Source organism: Mastigoproctus giganteus, chromosome 12 (assembly GCF_048544385.1).
Source record: "Mastigoproctus giganteus isolate SK-2022 chromosome 12, ASM4854438v1, whole genome shotgun sequence".
In the NCBI taxonomy this organism is placed as follows: domain Eukaryota; kingdom Metazoa; phylum Arthropoda; class Arachnida; order Uropygi; family Thelyphonidae; genus Mastigoproctus; species Mastigoproctus giganteus.
The window spans coordinates 120,152,864-120,171,190 of record NC_143586.1 but is presented as its reverse complement, the minus strand read 5'-3'; the positions used below and the strand labels follow the sequence as shown (position 1 = coordinate 120,171,190).

Here is an 18,327-nt window from a genome sequence, read left to right as displayed (position 1 = left end):
GTTGCCAGAGCAGCTCATGGCGTCTTGTATATGATACACAGGAATTTTGATAGTAGGGTTAAGGAGGTGATTATTCGTTTGTATAAGGCAATGGTCAGGCCACACATTGAGGACTGCATACAGGTCTGGAGACCTCATTTTAGGAAGGATGTAGAGCTGCTAGAAAGAATAGAGAGAAGGGCAACGAGATTGGTGAGTGGAACAAAGGGTTGCTCTTACCAAGACAGGTTTAAGTTCCACAAACTGCAGCATCTGGAGACTAAGTATCTCCAAGATGATATATAAGCCCTTGAATGGTTTGAGCAAGCTCAACACAGATGGGATCCTTCCTCTTGCTAAGATTACGGCACACCTGAGAGGACACAAATTCAAATTGAAGAAAGACAATTCTAGAATAGATATGCATAAATTTGCCTTTAGCCAGCAGGTGGTTGATTGTTGGAAAAAGCTTCCATCTGTCGTAACAGAAGTTGATAGCTTAAATAAATTCACGGAAGAACTAGACAAACTTTTGGAGCAAATGGATGGGTGAAATGGGATGTTTTTTTTTTTTTTTGTTGTTCCATATAACTGAAGTCTTGTCTAGATGATCCTGCAGTGCTTCTTTAATCAATGATATTGATCTGATAACAAAACACTTATTTTTTTCTTTTTTTTTTTTGCCTTTTATATTTGTCCACTGGTGTCTCCAATAGAAAACTCCAACAGTAGTCTGCCAACATATTTGGACTTTATTTTCCCTGGTACCCTTTTTAACATTTGAGAAATATCTTGCTGAAACCTTTCAGTGTTCATCAGAGACCACTCCCAAGTTTCCAGGAAAAAAGTCTAAATGAGAATGTAGGAAATGAAGCTTTAATGACATATTGCACCCAACTCTCTATGCTAAAATTAGCTCATCCACAATCTCACTGTAATTTTGTGATTTCTCATTGCCCAAAACGTTTTCAAATGCCTCCAAGGGTCTTATTTCTGCAGAATTTAATTTTTTAGTGAATTCCTCATCTTGGAATACCAGGTTGATTAACAGACCCACAAAAATTCCTTCTCTATTTTATCTTGGCCTCACTGATTCGAGAAAACATTTGCCTCAAACAGGAAAATCCATTTATGTCAATTACTTTCACAAATATTTTAAATCGAACCTAGCTGTGCAATAGAGGTAAACAGATTTTTGACTTGTCTACCAAAGGAAGATGTGCTACATTTTTCTGGCCTGGTGTCTTCTGAACTATTTGGCCATTTTTTTACCCTGTAAAGGCAATCCTTTGCTCAGCTGTTTCACTCACATAAAAAGCAGTAGTATTTAGTGAATCCACCTTGCAACGCAGTCAGCAAAGCTATCACTTTTAGGTCAGCACAGATATTCCATTTGAATTCTCGACAGCATTTTTTTGCAAAAGAACCTGTAGGTTCTTGTACGTTTCCTTCATGTGAACTGCATGGGCCAATGATATAGGTCAGGGGTAGCCAACAAGTCGATCGCAAATTTAATTTCAGTCGATCACGACGAATTTTAAATATACAGTCATCCCTCGATTTGTGAACCTTGTGTAATGAAATTTTTGAGATGGTAGATTGCGGTGCATTTTGAAGAAAAAAGTAGATCGCATCACATATTAAGTTGGTCACTCCTGATATAGGTGGACACTAATTTCCATTATAGAGTAAAACTGCTTTTGAACTAACTTTAGATGAATCAATGAAAAAGCTACAATCCTCTGGGATATGATCCATATGTAACCTCTTCATTAATTCCTGGACATTGTTACAATAAACCAAAGCACCATCCATGGAGTAATAGGTCATTATGTTGGATTGCCTCTTCCTATAAAAAAATGAGGCCTTGACTCCCTTTTCAAGAAGATTCTACTGCTGAAATTGTGATCCTAGTAACTAAGCCTTGGTTTCGGAGAGGTCCAAATCTCTGACCAAATTGTTCAATTCTGCCTAAGTGATTAGTTGCGGCTTTGCAGTATCAAGGGTTAAAAAGTCTGGATCTGTACTTGTTCTGGGTTCTGTATCTTCTGAAGACTCCTTTTCTGATCCTGAATCACAATCAAGTCCATAAGTTCCTGGAGGCTTTGGCACTGGCATTGTATTATCACAAAGAACTGGCCTCAGAGCAGAAGGCATGTTGGGATACTCTACTTTATGCTTGGATTTCCCAGAAAAACCAGAAATATCTCTCATGCAAAAGTTACAAATGTTTATGTGGTCTTCAGGTTCCTGCCAATATCACTGGAACAGCAAAAGGCACTGATTTATGAACTCTAACAAGCACATCAAAGTCCCTCAACATGAGCTATAGGAAATCTTGGAGCACATACTTTATCTTGATCTCCGACCTTACATCCAAAATAGAGTTCACAGGCTTTTCACACAAGTTGTGACTGTGGATTCTACTGCAATTTTAATACCACTGCCCTGCAAATATTGCAAAAGCTATCAGGCTTATTTAGGCAAGAACGCAACACATTTCATGTAGGGCTGAGGTATGCACAAAAGAATACAATTAAGAAATTGTAGATTTTTATTTCTAATTTAAATACAGTTCACAATTTACACTTTTGCATGCAACACTTGTTTATAAATAATAAAACACTTGTTCACTTTGTTCACCACTCGTTCTCTAAAACACACACTTTTTGTATTACAAAAATGCTTGCTTGGTGCAGAACCCACTCATGTATATGTTGGTAGAGAAATTTCTAGAAGAGTCACAATGTTACTAGAGAACTCCATCAAAAGTTCTAAAACCTTCCAGAGATATCCTAATCTTTCTTCCACAAGAACAGTATTCTAGAACAGTCTGGAACATTCACAAACATTGAAAGCTCCCAAAAGCTCTAAAAAAAATCTCTGGAATATTCTAGAAAAAAATAATAAAATAAAATAAATAAATGGATAAAACAGATGGAAAAGATGATTAAACCAACTACAAGTAATGGTTTAAGGTCATTAACCTATGGTATTTTAAATCTGGTGGTTTTGAGAACATTTTAAGCATTAGTAGAGGCATATGATGCAAGAAAGCAAGCATATATAGCATCAGCCAAAAAAAAAAAAAAAATCTCCTATTTTACCCATCCATTCTCTCCAAATGTTTATCTAGTTCTACCTTGAACTTATTTAAAGTTGTTGATCTCCACTACAACAGATGGAAGTTTGTTCCAACTAATAACCACCCCCTGGCTAAAGGGAAATTTATGCACATCTATTCTACAATTGTCTTTCCTCAATTTGAATTTATGTCCCCTCAGGTGAGTATACTGAGCAAGAGGAGAAATCCCATCAGTATTGAGCCGGCTCAACCCATTCATGGCCCTGTACACCTCAATTAGATCACCTCGCAGGTGCCTAATCTCCAGAAGTTGAAATTTGCAGAATTCTGAGTTTTTGAACATATTTCCTACGAGAATTTGTCAAAATTATTTCAAGGAAGAAATTGATTCCAACCAGTGCAACTATTGATAATTGAATATTCTTTTGCATCTATATTCACACATGGGGAATTCTTTAGAGAAGAAGTTTATCAAATTCTAACAGAGTGCTAAATGATTTTGTGATAACTGAGAGGAAAGTAGAAGAGAAATTTTTGAAGTTAACCATAAATAAGGCATCTGTGGTGGATACTATCCACCACAGATGCCTTATTTATGGTTAACTTCATCTATTCACTATCTATTCAATTACATTAAGGGATGTAGCAAAGGAGTCCCTATGGGCTGGATCAAAGGGTGATGAAAGGGTGACGAGTAATAACAGACCTGTTAGTTTACCTACTGTTTTAAAGAACATAACGGAGTCACTCGTTAAAGAAGTAATGCAGATCATCTAAACAGGAATACAGTTATACAGCATGGATTTATTAAGGAGCAATCTTGTTTGACCAGTTTTACTGGATATTAATATTGGAAATCTATTATGTGCATAGATTTTCATATCGTTGCACATAAAAGACTGTTGTACAAACTAGAGCAGTGTGGCATTAAGGACAAATTACTACTATAGATAAAAGGATATTTTATTGGAGAGGAGAGAGAGTGGATATCAACGAACACTTCTCTTCGTAGACTACTGTTATTAGTAGAGTCCACAAGGTTATCAATGATAATGATGAAAGTAAATCAAACTTAAATGTCTAAGTTTGATGATGATACAAATGTTGCCAGGGTGGTTAATGTAATCAAGATATGCTAGTGCAACAAGATCTAGAAAATTTAGACAGGTAGTTGAGAAATGGCAATTGAAGTTTAACACTGACAAATGCAATGTACTGCACATGGGTAGCAGTAATCCCAGAATAACATGCCATCTATGTGGCACCACACACTGGGTAGCGGAGAACGAAAAGGGCATTGGGGTAATTGTGCAGTCTAATAGAGTAAGCTTATCTGCAAAAAGATCTAAATCTCCCAAACACTTCCTAGTTCATTTCACAAATATACATGGTCTCAATTCTAATCTCAACGATGTCCATTTCCACTTGCAGTTCGCCAAACCCCATGTACTTTTCCTAACAGAATCTCAGTTATCAGTTGATTCAACTACTGCTCATTCAGTTGCTCAAACTATTCGCTGTATGATTCCTTTTCCCTCAAAGGTGGTACTTGTGCATATGTCTGTTCCAATATTCCCTGTCAGAGACTTGGTAATTTGGGATCTCCTCTTTTCATCTTCTCTGGCTTAAAATCTCTCTACCCCATTCTGTCAAATTCATCTGTTGTCTCTACCATTCTCCCAACTCCACTAATCACTTGGAGCTCATTGACTTCCTCTCTTAGCAACTTGACTTTCTCCAGTCCAACTTTGCTAGGTGATTTTAATGTTCACAACTCCAGCTGGTCGAGATGCTGAGGCTTTTGCAATTACTAATGACCTTGCACAGATTGTTCATTTACCTACAAGAATACCGGACAATCCTAACCATACAGCCAACACGCTTGATCTTTTTTTCGCAAACAACCCTTCTAAGTACACAGTCGAAGTGAGTGGTCCTTTAGGCACCTCAGATCACAACTTGGTGATTGTCTCTTCTCCGATGGAGCCTTTAACTCATGGCTATTCCCAACCTCATATTGTTTGGCATTACAAGAATGCAAAATGGGATGATGTGCGAGATTTCATTTCTTCTTTTCCTTGCCGGGATTACTGTTTCAAAACTTCTGATGTCAACGTTTGCTCACATCGTGTCAGTGAAATTATTCTTGTAGGAATGTAATCCTTTATTCTACACTCCACTTGAAAATCTCGTCCTTTATCTAAACCTTGGTTTTCCAATAAATGTGCTAAGGCTGTTCAAGAGAAGAACGTTGCATATCGTAATTGGCTTGTTTCTAATTCTTCAGTTTCATTTTCTGCCTACACCAAAGCTTGCAACAATTGTAAAGCAGTTATTAATCAGTCCAAACTAGAGTTTGAACAAGCTAAGAGTTCAAACCACGAGGGATCAGTATCAAGAAGCTAAACTAATATATCAATCTTAGAGAAGACTACATGGAAAGAACTAATGAAGCTGAGCATTGATAGGGTTACAGGAGTGGAGGGTATACATCTTATTATATTAAAAGGCTGCATGGGGTGAATCATCCCATCAAGGATGTTAATGAGATCATTACTCAGGGAAAATCTCCCAAGAGTTGGTAATGTCTTCTCAATCCACAAAGAAGATGCAAAAGATGTTATGGGCGACTATAGCCAATGAGTTTGACCTCATTGGTGGATAATATCATGGGATCCTTATTAAGGAAACAACACAGAATCCTCTAAGTCAGGGGTGGCCAATGAGTCGATCGTGGATTTCATTTCCCGACGAATTTTAATTTTTCCGTCATCTCTCGATTTGTGCACCTTGTGCAATTAAATTTTTGAGATGGTAGATCACAGCACATTTTGAAGGAAAAAAGTAGATCGCCTCACAAATTAAGTTGGCCACTCCTGCTCTAAGTGGTACCTTTAATGAATCATGGCATGATTTTTGAGGAAGGGAGACTTGTCTGATATATAGTTAATTATTATGACAAAGTTAAAAAAACAATGAGATGCTAGAAACAACCCTGACGTTATTTTCCTTGACTTGGAGGAAAGCACTGAACCCTAGGATGGGCCAGCATAGCAAGAAGAGTCAATCAGGAATAAGAGTTCAGTTGTTCTCTTCCTTAAGGAAGATAAGAAATATAAGTTAAAGTTGTTAAAGGAAGGGGGGGGGGGAAAGTTGTTAAAGTTTGCTAATGATTTGAAGGTAAGAAAGGTGGTTCATGTTAACATGAACCACCAAACTCAGTGGCTATAGTTGCCCATAACATCTTTTGCATCTTCTTTGTAGATTGAGGAGACATTAGCAACTCTTGGGAGATTTTCCCTGAGTAATGGTCTCATTAACATCTTTGATGGGATGATTCATGGCTTGGTTCATGTTAACATGAACCATGCCATTCTGCTTCAAAATAACTTGGATCAGTTGCACAAATGTTCTGAAAAATGGCCTTGGTACCTTCTATTTACAAGCATTAAACATCATCAATGGAACCAACTGATGATGTTACCAACAGCAAATTTTAAATGGGAAGCATTCAAGCAATCAATCATGGAAGTTACTAGGCTTTTCATACCGATTAAGAAATACTATTCTGACATCCATTTAGGCCTAAATGGATGTCAGATGAGCTAATGAGAATCGTGACAGAGAATAAAAATGCATGGGATGCATATAAATTATCAGGCGACACAGAGGCCTACGGTAGATATGAGCTAATCTGTAATCAAGTCACAAATTAGGTTAGGCAAGCGAAGGTAGATTTATGAGAAATCTTTGGCAAAGGATGCTAAGAAAAACAACAAAGATTTCTTTAGAGAGAGAGAATCTTTTATTGCACCACCTTCAATTGTAATAGTTACAAGATTGGATAGTGTTGCAATGTCCCTTCACAGCCAAAAAGCAAGGAGTTGACACTTAGAGATGATGACAACCAGATATATTACAGAAATAAATAAATTGCTAGAAGGAAGGGGATGAATCAGATTGGTCCACTTGATATTGATAGTTCAACTGTTAATAATCCTGCTCAGATATCTGACAAAATAAATGAGTATTTTGCATCTACATATACACATGAGGAATTCTATAGGGAAGTGGAGAACAAAAGCTTATTAAACTCTAACAGGGAGCTTAATGATTTTGTAATAACCAAGAGGAAATTAGAGGACAAATTGTTGAAGTTAAATATAAAAAGGCAAGTGGAGTGGATGGGATATATACAGTTATATTAAAGAAGGCAGCAAAGAAAGTAAGCAAACAATCAGTCATAATTATGAGAGCATCCTTGGACTCAGGGGAAGTCCCCAAGGACCGGAGATGTGCAAATGTAACCTCAATTCACAAAGAAGGATCGAAGGGTGACAAATAATTACAGACCTGTTAGTTTAATTTTGGTTCCTGGGAAAATAATGGAGTCACTGATAAAAGAAGCATTGCAGGATCACCTACATAAGACTGCAGTAATAAGTCAGACACGGCATGGGGTTGTTAAGGGAAAGTCTTGTCTGAGAAATCTGATTGAATACTATGATGTAGTTACAAAGAAACTGGACACAAAAAATTATTTTGATATCATATACTTGAATTTCAGGAAAGCTTTTGATACTGTTGCACATGGAAGACTACTGTACAAATTGGAGCAGTATGGTATTAAGGGTAAGTTGCTACAATGGATAAAAGGGTGGTTGAGTGGGTTTGTTATTTGGTTTTTAGGAGCATTAGCAACTAAGGCCATATTACTCCGGGGATATGCGGTGGTCATTGCCTGACCATTCCACATCCTCTGTATTTGGTGGTCACGGGTTCGAACACCGGTCTAATCAAGAAGCGTGTGCTACGCACTGCTGCTCCTGCCCACCCGGCTACGGAGGCGCCGGTTGAGTAGGAGAAAATAGAGTGGTAATCAATGGATGCTGCTCTTCATGGACTAATGTTATTAGTGGAGTCCCCCAGGGTTTGGTGTTGGACCAACTGTTGTTTTGTACATGTATCAATGATATATATATTGATAAAGGTATATCAGGCTTAATATCCAAGTTTGCAGATAATACTAAGGTTTGCAGGGTTGTTAATGACAGTAATAACAGTGCACTTCTTCAGCAGAATCTAGAAAAGTTGGGAGTGGGCTGAGAAGTGGCAACTGAAGTTTAACATTGATAAATGCAAAGTACTGCATATGGGTAGAAGTAACCCCAGAGAAACATGCTGTGTGGTACTACACTTAGGGTGGTAGAAAATGAAAGACCTGGGAGTAATTGTGAGTCAGATATGAAGTTTTCTGACCACTGCAGACAGGCTGCCAGAGCAGGTCATGGTGACTTGAGTACTGCATACAGGTGTGGAGGCCTCATTTTAGGATGGATGTAGAGTTGCTAGAATGAGCACAAAGAAAGGAAACAAGATTGGTGAGAGGAATGAAGGGGTCCTCTTACCAAGAAAGGCTTAAGTTCTGCAAATTGCAGTGTCTGGAGACTAGGCTCCTGCAAGGTAATCTGATCAAGGTGTATAACACCTTGAATGGATTGAGCAGCCTCAATTCTGGTGGGATTCTTCCTCTTCTCAGATTACAAACCCAAAGGGGCATAAATTCAAATTGAGGAAAGACAGTTGTAGAATAGATGTGCATAAATTTGCCTTTAGCCAGTGGGTAGTTTATTGCTGGACCAAACTTCCATCTGTCATCGTGGAAATTGATAGCTTAAATAAATTCAAGGAGCAACTGGATAAACTTTTAGGGTGAATTGATGTTAAAGTGTGTTAACTGTCTGATGGCACCAGGGGGTTCCCCCCATCTCTGCGAAGTGAATGATGTGTGAAATGATAAGCTTGCATCACCTGCCTCTGCTACTACTAATATAACTTGAACCAGGCCAGTTTGCTTCAAAATTCAAATTGAGGAAACACAGATGTAGGACAGATGATGTGTGGAAATTTGCCTTTAGCCAGCGGGTAGTTGGTTGGTGGAATAGACTTCCATCCCTTGTTGTGGAAGTTGATAGCCTATATAAATTTAAGGCTCAGCTGGAGAGGTATTTCGGAAGAACGGAGGGGTGAAGTGGAAGGGTTTTTTTTTTTTTTTTTTTTTGATGCTGCATAAGCTTGCTTCCTTGCATCATATGCCTCTACTAATGCTAATGCTAAAAATGACTTAGATCAGTTGCACAAATGGTCTGAAAAATGGCAACCGAACTTTAATGCTTCTAAATGCAATGTGGTCTTGCACCGAAGAACAGAAATGCAGGTGGCTACTCATTCTTACAAGCTAAGGAAATTAAGTTAAAAGTGGTCCAGAAATCATGAAAAATCAAGAAATTTTCCATGCAGTATACACAGATGCAGAGAAAAACAAATTCCTTGCATAATTTAGCTATTATTTTTAAGAAATGCAGGAAATCTCTACTTCCTTGCATTGTTTAGCGATTACAATACTAATACTTTAATGAGTGTGAGAATGCACATGCAAGCACGCACACACACGCACACAGGGGGTGTATAAATTTAAACTGAAAAAGAATGGTTGCAGAATACATGAGCAGAAATTTGATTTTATGCAATAAATTTCTAACTAGAATTGTGGAAGTAGACAGTTTGAATAAATTTAAAGAAAAATTAGATTATTAGATAATGGACAGTGAAGTTGGCAAAAAAAAAAAAAATTTTCGTTGATTCTGTATAGAGCTTGTTTTGCTGCAGCATCTTGCCAATACTAATACCATGAAATAAAGATGTTTTTCTTCACTCAGTGACTTGATTTGGAAACACTTTAAAAAAATAAAAGTAGCCTTCTTTTCTTACTTCAAGAATAGTGCACTGTTCATGCAAATGATCTATTTTAAACTTTTAAAACACATTTTAAGCTGAAGTGGAATAACATTTTACTTGGCATAGATAATTTGAATTCCTTTCTGTTCTTTTTGACAAATCTCCCTCAAACTTCCTTTTTGAAGGAAAGGAAGTACGAAGGAAGTTTCGTGAACACTGGCTGACTTAAATCATTTTGTACCCATGCCATTTCTACTGTAGTAATTGCTATTATATCATCCACCAGAAAAGTTTTTAATTGTTTTTGAAGTCCTAACCACTAGTTTCCATGGGAAAATTTATTCTGAATTCCTAACAACTTACGAACTTCTGGAACAAAACCTGTTCAAAATGCCTATAATTAAAAAACACTGGTGTTTTCAAGCAATACTGGTGGACAGTAGACTATCTCTGATTAAACTGATGATGGAGAAAAGAGGACAAACAAGGTACAATACAGTTGGCCTACTCAGATACCAAAATTAGTGGACTTTTACCACATGTGGCATGTTATGACATGCAATTTTTGCTGATACAAATAGCATATGTCATATTTGTACAGAATTTAAATATAAATAAATATTAAAATTTTAAAAAATTCATCACATTTTTCTGTGCATTTCTCAATACAATTCTTGTTTATTCTGAATGTTAATTAATCAGTACAGCCAAAAACTGTACAAACTACTTCAGAACAGAACAAATTCTGTTGTTCTGTCCAGCAGGTAAAACAAATTTGATTTAAGCAAAATTATAAACTAATAAATCGCACATTAAAGATAATTTAATTATCTCTCTTTTAGAACACAATTCACCTTTTCAACATATGGTACAGGAATGGAACCTGTTTGTCCCATGCTATTTTTAGCAGTCCACCACTGTTCCTCATCTTTAGATATAACTGTCAAAATTTCTCCTTTTTTGAATGGTAAATCATCAGAATCACCCTGCAAAAACAAATATCACAACTTTATATAAAGTTCCAAAGTAACATATAAATTCAAAAAAATTAAGTTCTTTTAAATGTAGAAAAACCATTTTCAATATTTATCACACTTCAAAACAATCATATGTATATATATAAATTATACAGCATCAATTATATACTGCCCATGTTTGTCATCATGATTGCCAGGGGACACTTTTATCCCTCCAATGACAGAGCTTGGGTTCTCTAAAAATAATAGTAGTAGAAGTAATAGCAAATGATGCAAGAAAGCAAGCTTATATAGCATCGGCCAAAAAAAATAAAATAGTTCACCCATCTGTATACTCCAAGAATTTGTTCAACCCATCCACTTCCACAACAACAGATGGAAGCCCATTCCAAAAACCAACTACCCGCTGGCTGAAGGCAAACTTCAACACATTTTTTCCACAAATTTCCAGACTATTCAGCAACCATCTTTCCTCAAATTGAATTTATGGCCCCCTCACGTGTGGAAGAATACCATTAACATTCAGCTTAAACAATCCATTGAAGGCTTTAAACATCTCAATCAGATCTCCCCCGCAGGTGCCTGCTCTCGATACGCTGCAATTTGCAGTATTAAAGATTTTCTAGGTTGGTTGGTTGGTTAAGGATTTTATGGTGCATTACCATCTAAGGCTATATGCACCAAGCCAAACCTTTCTAGGTATGAGCACCCTTTTGTTACCTTCACCAATCTGGTTACCTTCTCTGCATCTGTTTCAGCAAATCTACATCTTCCTTAAAGTGAGGACTCCAGACCTGTAATACAGCATTCAAGATGCAGACTAACCATGACCTTATATAAGGTGCCTCCATAGCCAGGTGGGCAGGAGCAGCAGTGCTTAGCACACGCTTCTTGATTAGACCGGGGTTCGAGCCCGTGCCCACCAAATACGCAGAATGCGGAAAGGTCAGGGAATGACCACCGCATATCCCCTCGGAGCAATATGGCCTTAGCCGCTAATGCTCCTAAAAACCAAATAACAAACAAACAAGCCTTCTACAAAGGGATAATCACTTCCTTATCCCAGCTAGCAAAGTTTCTGTATATCATTCACAAAACCCCATGAGCTGTTCTGCTAGCATGTCTGCTCTGCTCGGGGAATTTTATGTCTATATACACAAATTACCCCCAGGTCTTTTTCATACTCAGGGTAGTGGAAAATATTGAAAACAACACTGGAACCAGCACTGAACTCCACTAACAACATTAGTCCACGAAGAGCAGTGCCTATTGATAATCACTCAGTCTTCTTCCAGTTTGTACAGTAGTCTAATGTGCAACAGTATCAAGCCTTCCTAAAATCTAAGTATATGATGTCAAAATTACTTTTTGCATCCAGTTCTTTGGTCACTGTATCATAGTAATCTATTAGACTGATTAAAGACCGCCCCTTGACAAAACCATGCTGTAGATTGCAGTATAATTGCAGACCTGTCCAAATGGTCCTGCATTACTTCTTTAACCAGTGATTCCGTTATATTTCATAGAACAGATGTTAAGTTAACAGGTCTGTAATTACTCATGTCACTTTTTGATTCCCCTTTATGAATTGGGGATATAATTGCACTTCTCCAGTCTGTAGGGGTCTTCCCTGAATCCAAGGATGCTCTCATAATTATGGCTAAGGGTTTGCTACCTCCTTTGCCACCAACCTCAATATACAAAGGGTACTAGGAAAGTTTTGCAATACAGCTTTGTTTATTTAATTTTTTCAAAGTAATTTCCTCTACATTCAATACACCTCTCCATCCTCCGAAACCAATCTTTAAACCAGTTCTGCCAAGTTTCACTAGGGAGTAAAGCACACTCGTTGTCCCAAGCCCGTAGAAGGTCCTCATCACTGGAAAACCGCCTCCCTTTTAGCTTCATTTTCACATGCGGGAACAGTGCAAAGTCGCAGGGAGCAAGGTCTGAACTGTAGGGAGGGTGCTCGAGAAGTTTCAGTCCTGTCGTGGTCAAATATTTGGTGCAGGCTTTGGCGCGGTGAGCTGGAGCATTTTCGTGATGGAGGTACCAGGTGTCCATTCTTGACTTTGGCCGCAGGTTCTTCATAGATCCAATGACTTTAGGCAGGCATTGTTCAGTATACCACTTAGCTGTGACTGTCTTCTGCGTGTCCAAAATGACACGTTCCACAATTCCACTCGATTTAAAAAAATACAGCTATCATTTTCTTCTTTACAGATCGGGATTTTCTGACAATTACAGGTGTGTCGTCATCATCAAAGACCCAAACTTTGTTTTGAGCCTTGGTCGGCAGATCGTAATAGTACAGCCAAGTCTCGTCACCTGTCACGATGTTGTTCACATACCGAGATTGTCCCTTATCAAACTTTTTTAACATCTCCCGGCACCAAGTCACACGTCGTGTCATCTGCTCTTCAGTCAGTTGATGCGGCACCCAGAGAGAACAAAGTTTCTTCACGTGCAAATGAACTTGCAGAATCGAACGAATTGCTGGTGCATTTAGGCCCAAAGTATCCTCTATCTGTTGGTAGGTCACTCGCCTGTTTTTGTCAAGCATTTTCCTCACAGCAGTAACGTTTTCCTCCGTAACTGACATTCGTGGCCTTCCCAGCCTCTCAGAATCCTCCAGAGTGAAATTTCCCCTTTGGAATTCTCTATACCACCTGAATATCGTTGTACGATGTGGACAATCATCATCTAGTGCAAGAGTCATTTCTTCTAAGCACTGGTCTATGGTTAAACCACACACGAAATTATACCGCAAAACTGTCCTTATCTCATTTCGTGACCACGATGCCATCGCAAGCACTTTACACTCTCACTACTAATGAATAACTGAGCCCATCGACTTGGCGCGGCGGCTACTATGCACGTATGAACATGTCTCAACATGCAGCAACAAGCAGCTTCCTGTGATTCATTGTTGCGTCATATTGCAAAACTTTCCTAGTACCCTTTGTAACTGCATAGATTCCATCCACTCCAGGTGCCTTTTTTTATATCCATCCTCAACAATTTCTCCACCACTTTTAATTCATTTATTACAAAGTCATTTAGCTTCGCATTACAGTTTGATAAATATTTGACATCCCCTACTCTAAAGAATTCCTCGTGTATGAGTGTAGATGTAAGATACCTATTCAATTTTTCTGCAACCTGAGCAGGATCATCAACAGTTAACCAATAGATATCAAGTGTACCAATGATTCAATCCCTTCCATCTACTGTTAATATAAGCAGAAAGGGCTTTGCAGTTTTTCCATGCATTCTTTGCCAGAGACTTCTCATAAATTGCCTTAGCTTGCCTAATCTACTTTGTGATTTGATTATTATTAGCCATATGGTGCAAGCAAGCCTGAAGCTTATGCTGCACCAGCCAAAAAAAATTTCCGAGTTACCCTGAGAGAGAGAGAGAGTCAAAAGTAGAAAGGAGTCGCCAAGAAAGAGAATAATGATATCCAACTCAGGACCCTGGATGTGCCAAGCCCATACTCACCAGATTGCAGTAACACCTTATCATTTAAATGCATTCCATGCACTTTTCTTCTCTGCCACATGTCTCAATAGTTCATCTGATATCCATTTAGGTCTAACCCTTGAACAGTATTTCTTTGTTGGTATGAAAAGCCTAGCAGCTTCTTTGATTACTTCCTTGAATACTTCTCATTTAGAATTTGCTTTCAGTAACATCATCAACTGGTCCCACCGCACATAATTTAAAAATTGTCCGAGACCTCTGTAGTCACCTTATGAAAGCTAAAGCCTTTCCATTTACCCTTGACAGTAGTAATGTCTTTAATTAAATTCCACATTAGTACATTGTGTTCACTGCCACCCAGTGGGTCTTTTACCTGCAGATTCTTCTTAATGCATGAAGAATTACTGCTGATAACCAGATCAAGAGTATTGCTTCCTCCTGTTGTTTCTCTAACATGCTGCTGTAGAAAACAGTCATCCAAGAAATCCACAAAAGTCTAGCTAGTGTGTGAGTGACAAAACCACAAATTCCAGTCAACACCTGGAACGTTAAAATCCTCCATTATAAGACATTCTGATTTGCTGGCCCACTCTATTCCCCTATATAGCTGTTTGGTATATCATCACAGTCATTAGGCCCATAATACACTTCTACTCTCAATTTTGTTTCCCAATGCTTATATCGCACCAAACTGAATCAACAGTGCACTCAATTGGATGCACTGTCGTATATTTAATATTCTTCTTAACTAAGAGCATAACCCCTCCACAACTCATGTCTGTCCTTTCTGTATACATTTTACTCCCCATATTCAAAAATTGCATTATTTATGTCTGAGTGACACCACATCTCTGCTATTCCTACAATGTCTGCATTCGATGATTTGTGATTCCATTGATTCCATTATTTAATCAGTACTTCAAATTCTGCTAGTTTATTTACAATGCTTCTCGCATTAGTGTACATGCAAGTATGCATGCATGCATGTGTTCTTACTCTTAGTTACCCTAATAGAGCCCATGTATTCAATTGTTTCAAGATGATCTGTAGCAGGGCTTGAAATCCAAGACACCTTGCTTTCCAGGCTGCAGCATGTACCAATAGTAGCACTGCAAGGATCACTTTCACATCTGCCTATGGCTCTAGTTAAACTATTACCCTGTATATACCCCCCAAGCTAGCAGTTTTCCGATCCACCTATCACTGCCTCGATAGCATCAGCAAAGATTCTTGTACCCCTTCTATTAAAGTGCATCCCATCCTTGTAAAAATGATTTCTCCTATTAACAAGCACAGAACACACTAAGAAAAATTCTATCCCATGAACTTTGCATATCCTTTCAAGAGCCAAACTGATTGACATGTTCTCCCTCCTATCATTTCTGGGCAGAATTGTAAACACTTTGAAATGCAATCCTAAGTGCAAATGTAAACAATAAAAAGTCCGTTGAAATGCAACTTTTGCCAACATTTCCCTGTATTTGTTAAGCAAGTGCTCAGATCTCTTACTCTTAATATTAGTGCCAACATTTACAACAATATTACAACAACCTTTTGTGCCTTTAAAATACGATATATGCTCTACATTTGCTTTTGCTCCTGGCATACATACCCTGGTCCTATTCCACTTATCCTTCTTGCACAACATATTTCCCACTTCCCTGACAATGGAGTCACTGACAGCAACTAGCTCCTGTGGGACCAGTGCATTCTCCCTTGAAGATTGCTGCTTTGTTGTCTGATGCACAAGAGTGAGCTCTTGCATTTACTTGGGCAGCTGAGAGCTTGCCGGGTCCCTCATTTTAATTCTTCAAGCGCCCTACTCTTCAAACTCTCATAAATGCCCATCAGAACGTTGAGTTGGCATTCCTTCACACTTTCTGCATCTAAGACACACAAAGACATCCTCCTTGGTTAGATCATGTCCTGTTCCTGAAGGACTGCAAGCACTTCACAAGTTGCACATTTTGGCTGTGATGTGTTGGAGAATCGCCTCCTTCAGTTCTCCCCTGAGCCACAGCACTCCTGCTACGTTGTGCCCATTGCTTTGCTGTTCTAGTCTGGGGAATGATGTTTGTTTAAATAAAATTTAATTGATTAACAAGAAAATTAATAAGATTAACAAATTGAATAGATTAATTTACAATAGTACACTAAGCTAATAGATTTTTAAATGCAGTGATATGTATTCCACTATTTAGTTTTACCTTACGTTATCACGTTTGAGATATACATTATGCTATACTGTAATGATCACAATGTTAAATTAGTTATATCCTTGCTAAAAGTAATAATTCTTTAGCTAAACACAAAGATATATGCCCAACAAGTGATTAAAACCTTTGAGCTACTTATTTACAATTGAAACCCTACTATTCCTCTGCACTACGTGTTACTTGCTCCAATATTCACACCAAAACACTGATACAACAGCAGTACAAGTAGTAAGTCGTGACTTTTTTTTTTTTTTTTTTGGTGAGAAATAAATAACTAAGAAAAAATTTTAAAAAAGTGTGCTGGTCCCATGCTCATCTTCAACAACACTTAAACTTCTAGAGATGATCACATATTTTTACTAAGGATAATCCTGACTTCTGTTTCTTGACATCTTTGTTAATAATTCCAACCAATTGAACACGGAGATAAAATAATTATAAAAATAAAACTAATGGATTAAACACTTAAATTTGATTGACAGAAAGGTAAAAGTAACATAAAAGATAAAAACAGGAAAAAAACAGGGGAGCTTTCAACATCTCAGGATGTCTTTGTCAACAATAAAAATGTAAAGCAATGCTGTGATAAACAAGTGAATAATGTAATACCAGAGCAGGATGGGAGAATTGTGTGACAGGTAACTACTACTCTCATGCAACATCTATGATGCTATCTACAATCTTTCCGCATTATGATTTTGTAAATGGGGTTGATACAAAGGCTTCAGTAGTAGTTGAAGCAAGCAGAAACAGCGGTGGCGTAAAGCAATTCCAACCAACAGTGGTGATACGAGCATAATCTATCACATAAACATCATTGAGATGAAGTACACGTCCCATACTCCAAAAATGTTTGGCCAGTGAGGATTCCTCAACCCCACCTCATGAACAGAAGTTAAACGTTCATCTATGCAGTCTCACAGATGCTGCTTAGTCTGACTGACACTCACCTTAGTAAAAGACCATGGAAACAGGAAACCTCGGATGGGACTTATCCCATGAAGAACTCAGCACTGGAACTTGGATAACTGCAGCTTGCTGCCAAATGCCATATGGGCGATCTGAGCAGGGCACTAGTCCTGCCCACTTTTAACCCCCACCCCCTTGGCAGGAGAGGAGATGGTCCACCGTGTCCTTCACCCTGCCACCCCTGTTCTTTGCCTGGTGGGGCATGGGCCTGCCTCACTGATTTTGGGGTCTTCTGCTCTATCAACCCCATACTTCTGTCTCTCACCCCCCACCAGCCTTCGGTCTCCTCTTCCTGCTCTAGCTTTCCAATTAGCATTCAACCCATGTCAAAATTATCCTAGCCCTACACTGAAAATTCTGAAATTTACAATGCATAACTAAAAACTCCTTTGCTTGACCCAACCTTCAGAGTCCCTCCTTTTTTTTTTTTTTTTTTTTTATTAGGTCCTAGCCACTGAAATCTCAGGAAACTAGGTGGAAGGATCTGCCAGAATACGATATAAAATTACTGGTGTACCTGACTTGCCTCCACAGGCTTAGGGTGGGCTCCATTGGACTCAACAGCTAAAAGGTCAGAAGAACAATGGTACATGACACTACACTTTACAATATTCATATACTTAAATCTCTGGCCTTTACAGCATACTGTAACACATGGCAATGAATACTACATGGAGATGGAGGGAACCCCTGGTGCCAATAGACCATAAACACACTTTACACTTTATAACAGACCATCCTGCTCTGCATGAATAGCATCAGAGGTCATTTCACCTGCGAGACAACTGATAAAATTGATGCAATGATACAGAAAGGGTTTGGGCAGAAGGGAATAAATAGAGGATACTTAAGTACACAACCCAGGGGGGGGGTTGACTG

At 38.3% G+C, this 18,327-nt stretch overlaps 1 protein-coding gene across 1 annotated transcript in view; it reads right to left on the bottom strand.

Moving 5' to 3' along the window:
• LOC150077365 (adapter molecule Crk-like) overlaps window positions 1-18,327 on the bottom strand; it is a 265,034-nt gene that overhangs the window by 81,374 nt on the left and 165,333 nt on the right. Inside the window, exon 5 of the mRNA XM_090386693.1 lies at window positions 10,657-10,788. Coding sequence (XP_090242819.1) covers window positions 10,657-10,788 — 132 coding nt within the window. The remainder of the gene's footprint in view (window positions 1-10,656; window positions 10,789-18,327) is intronic.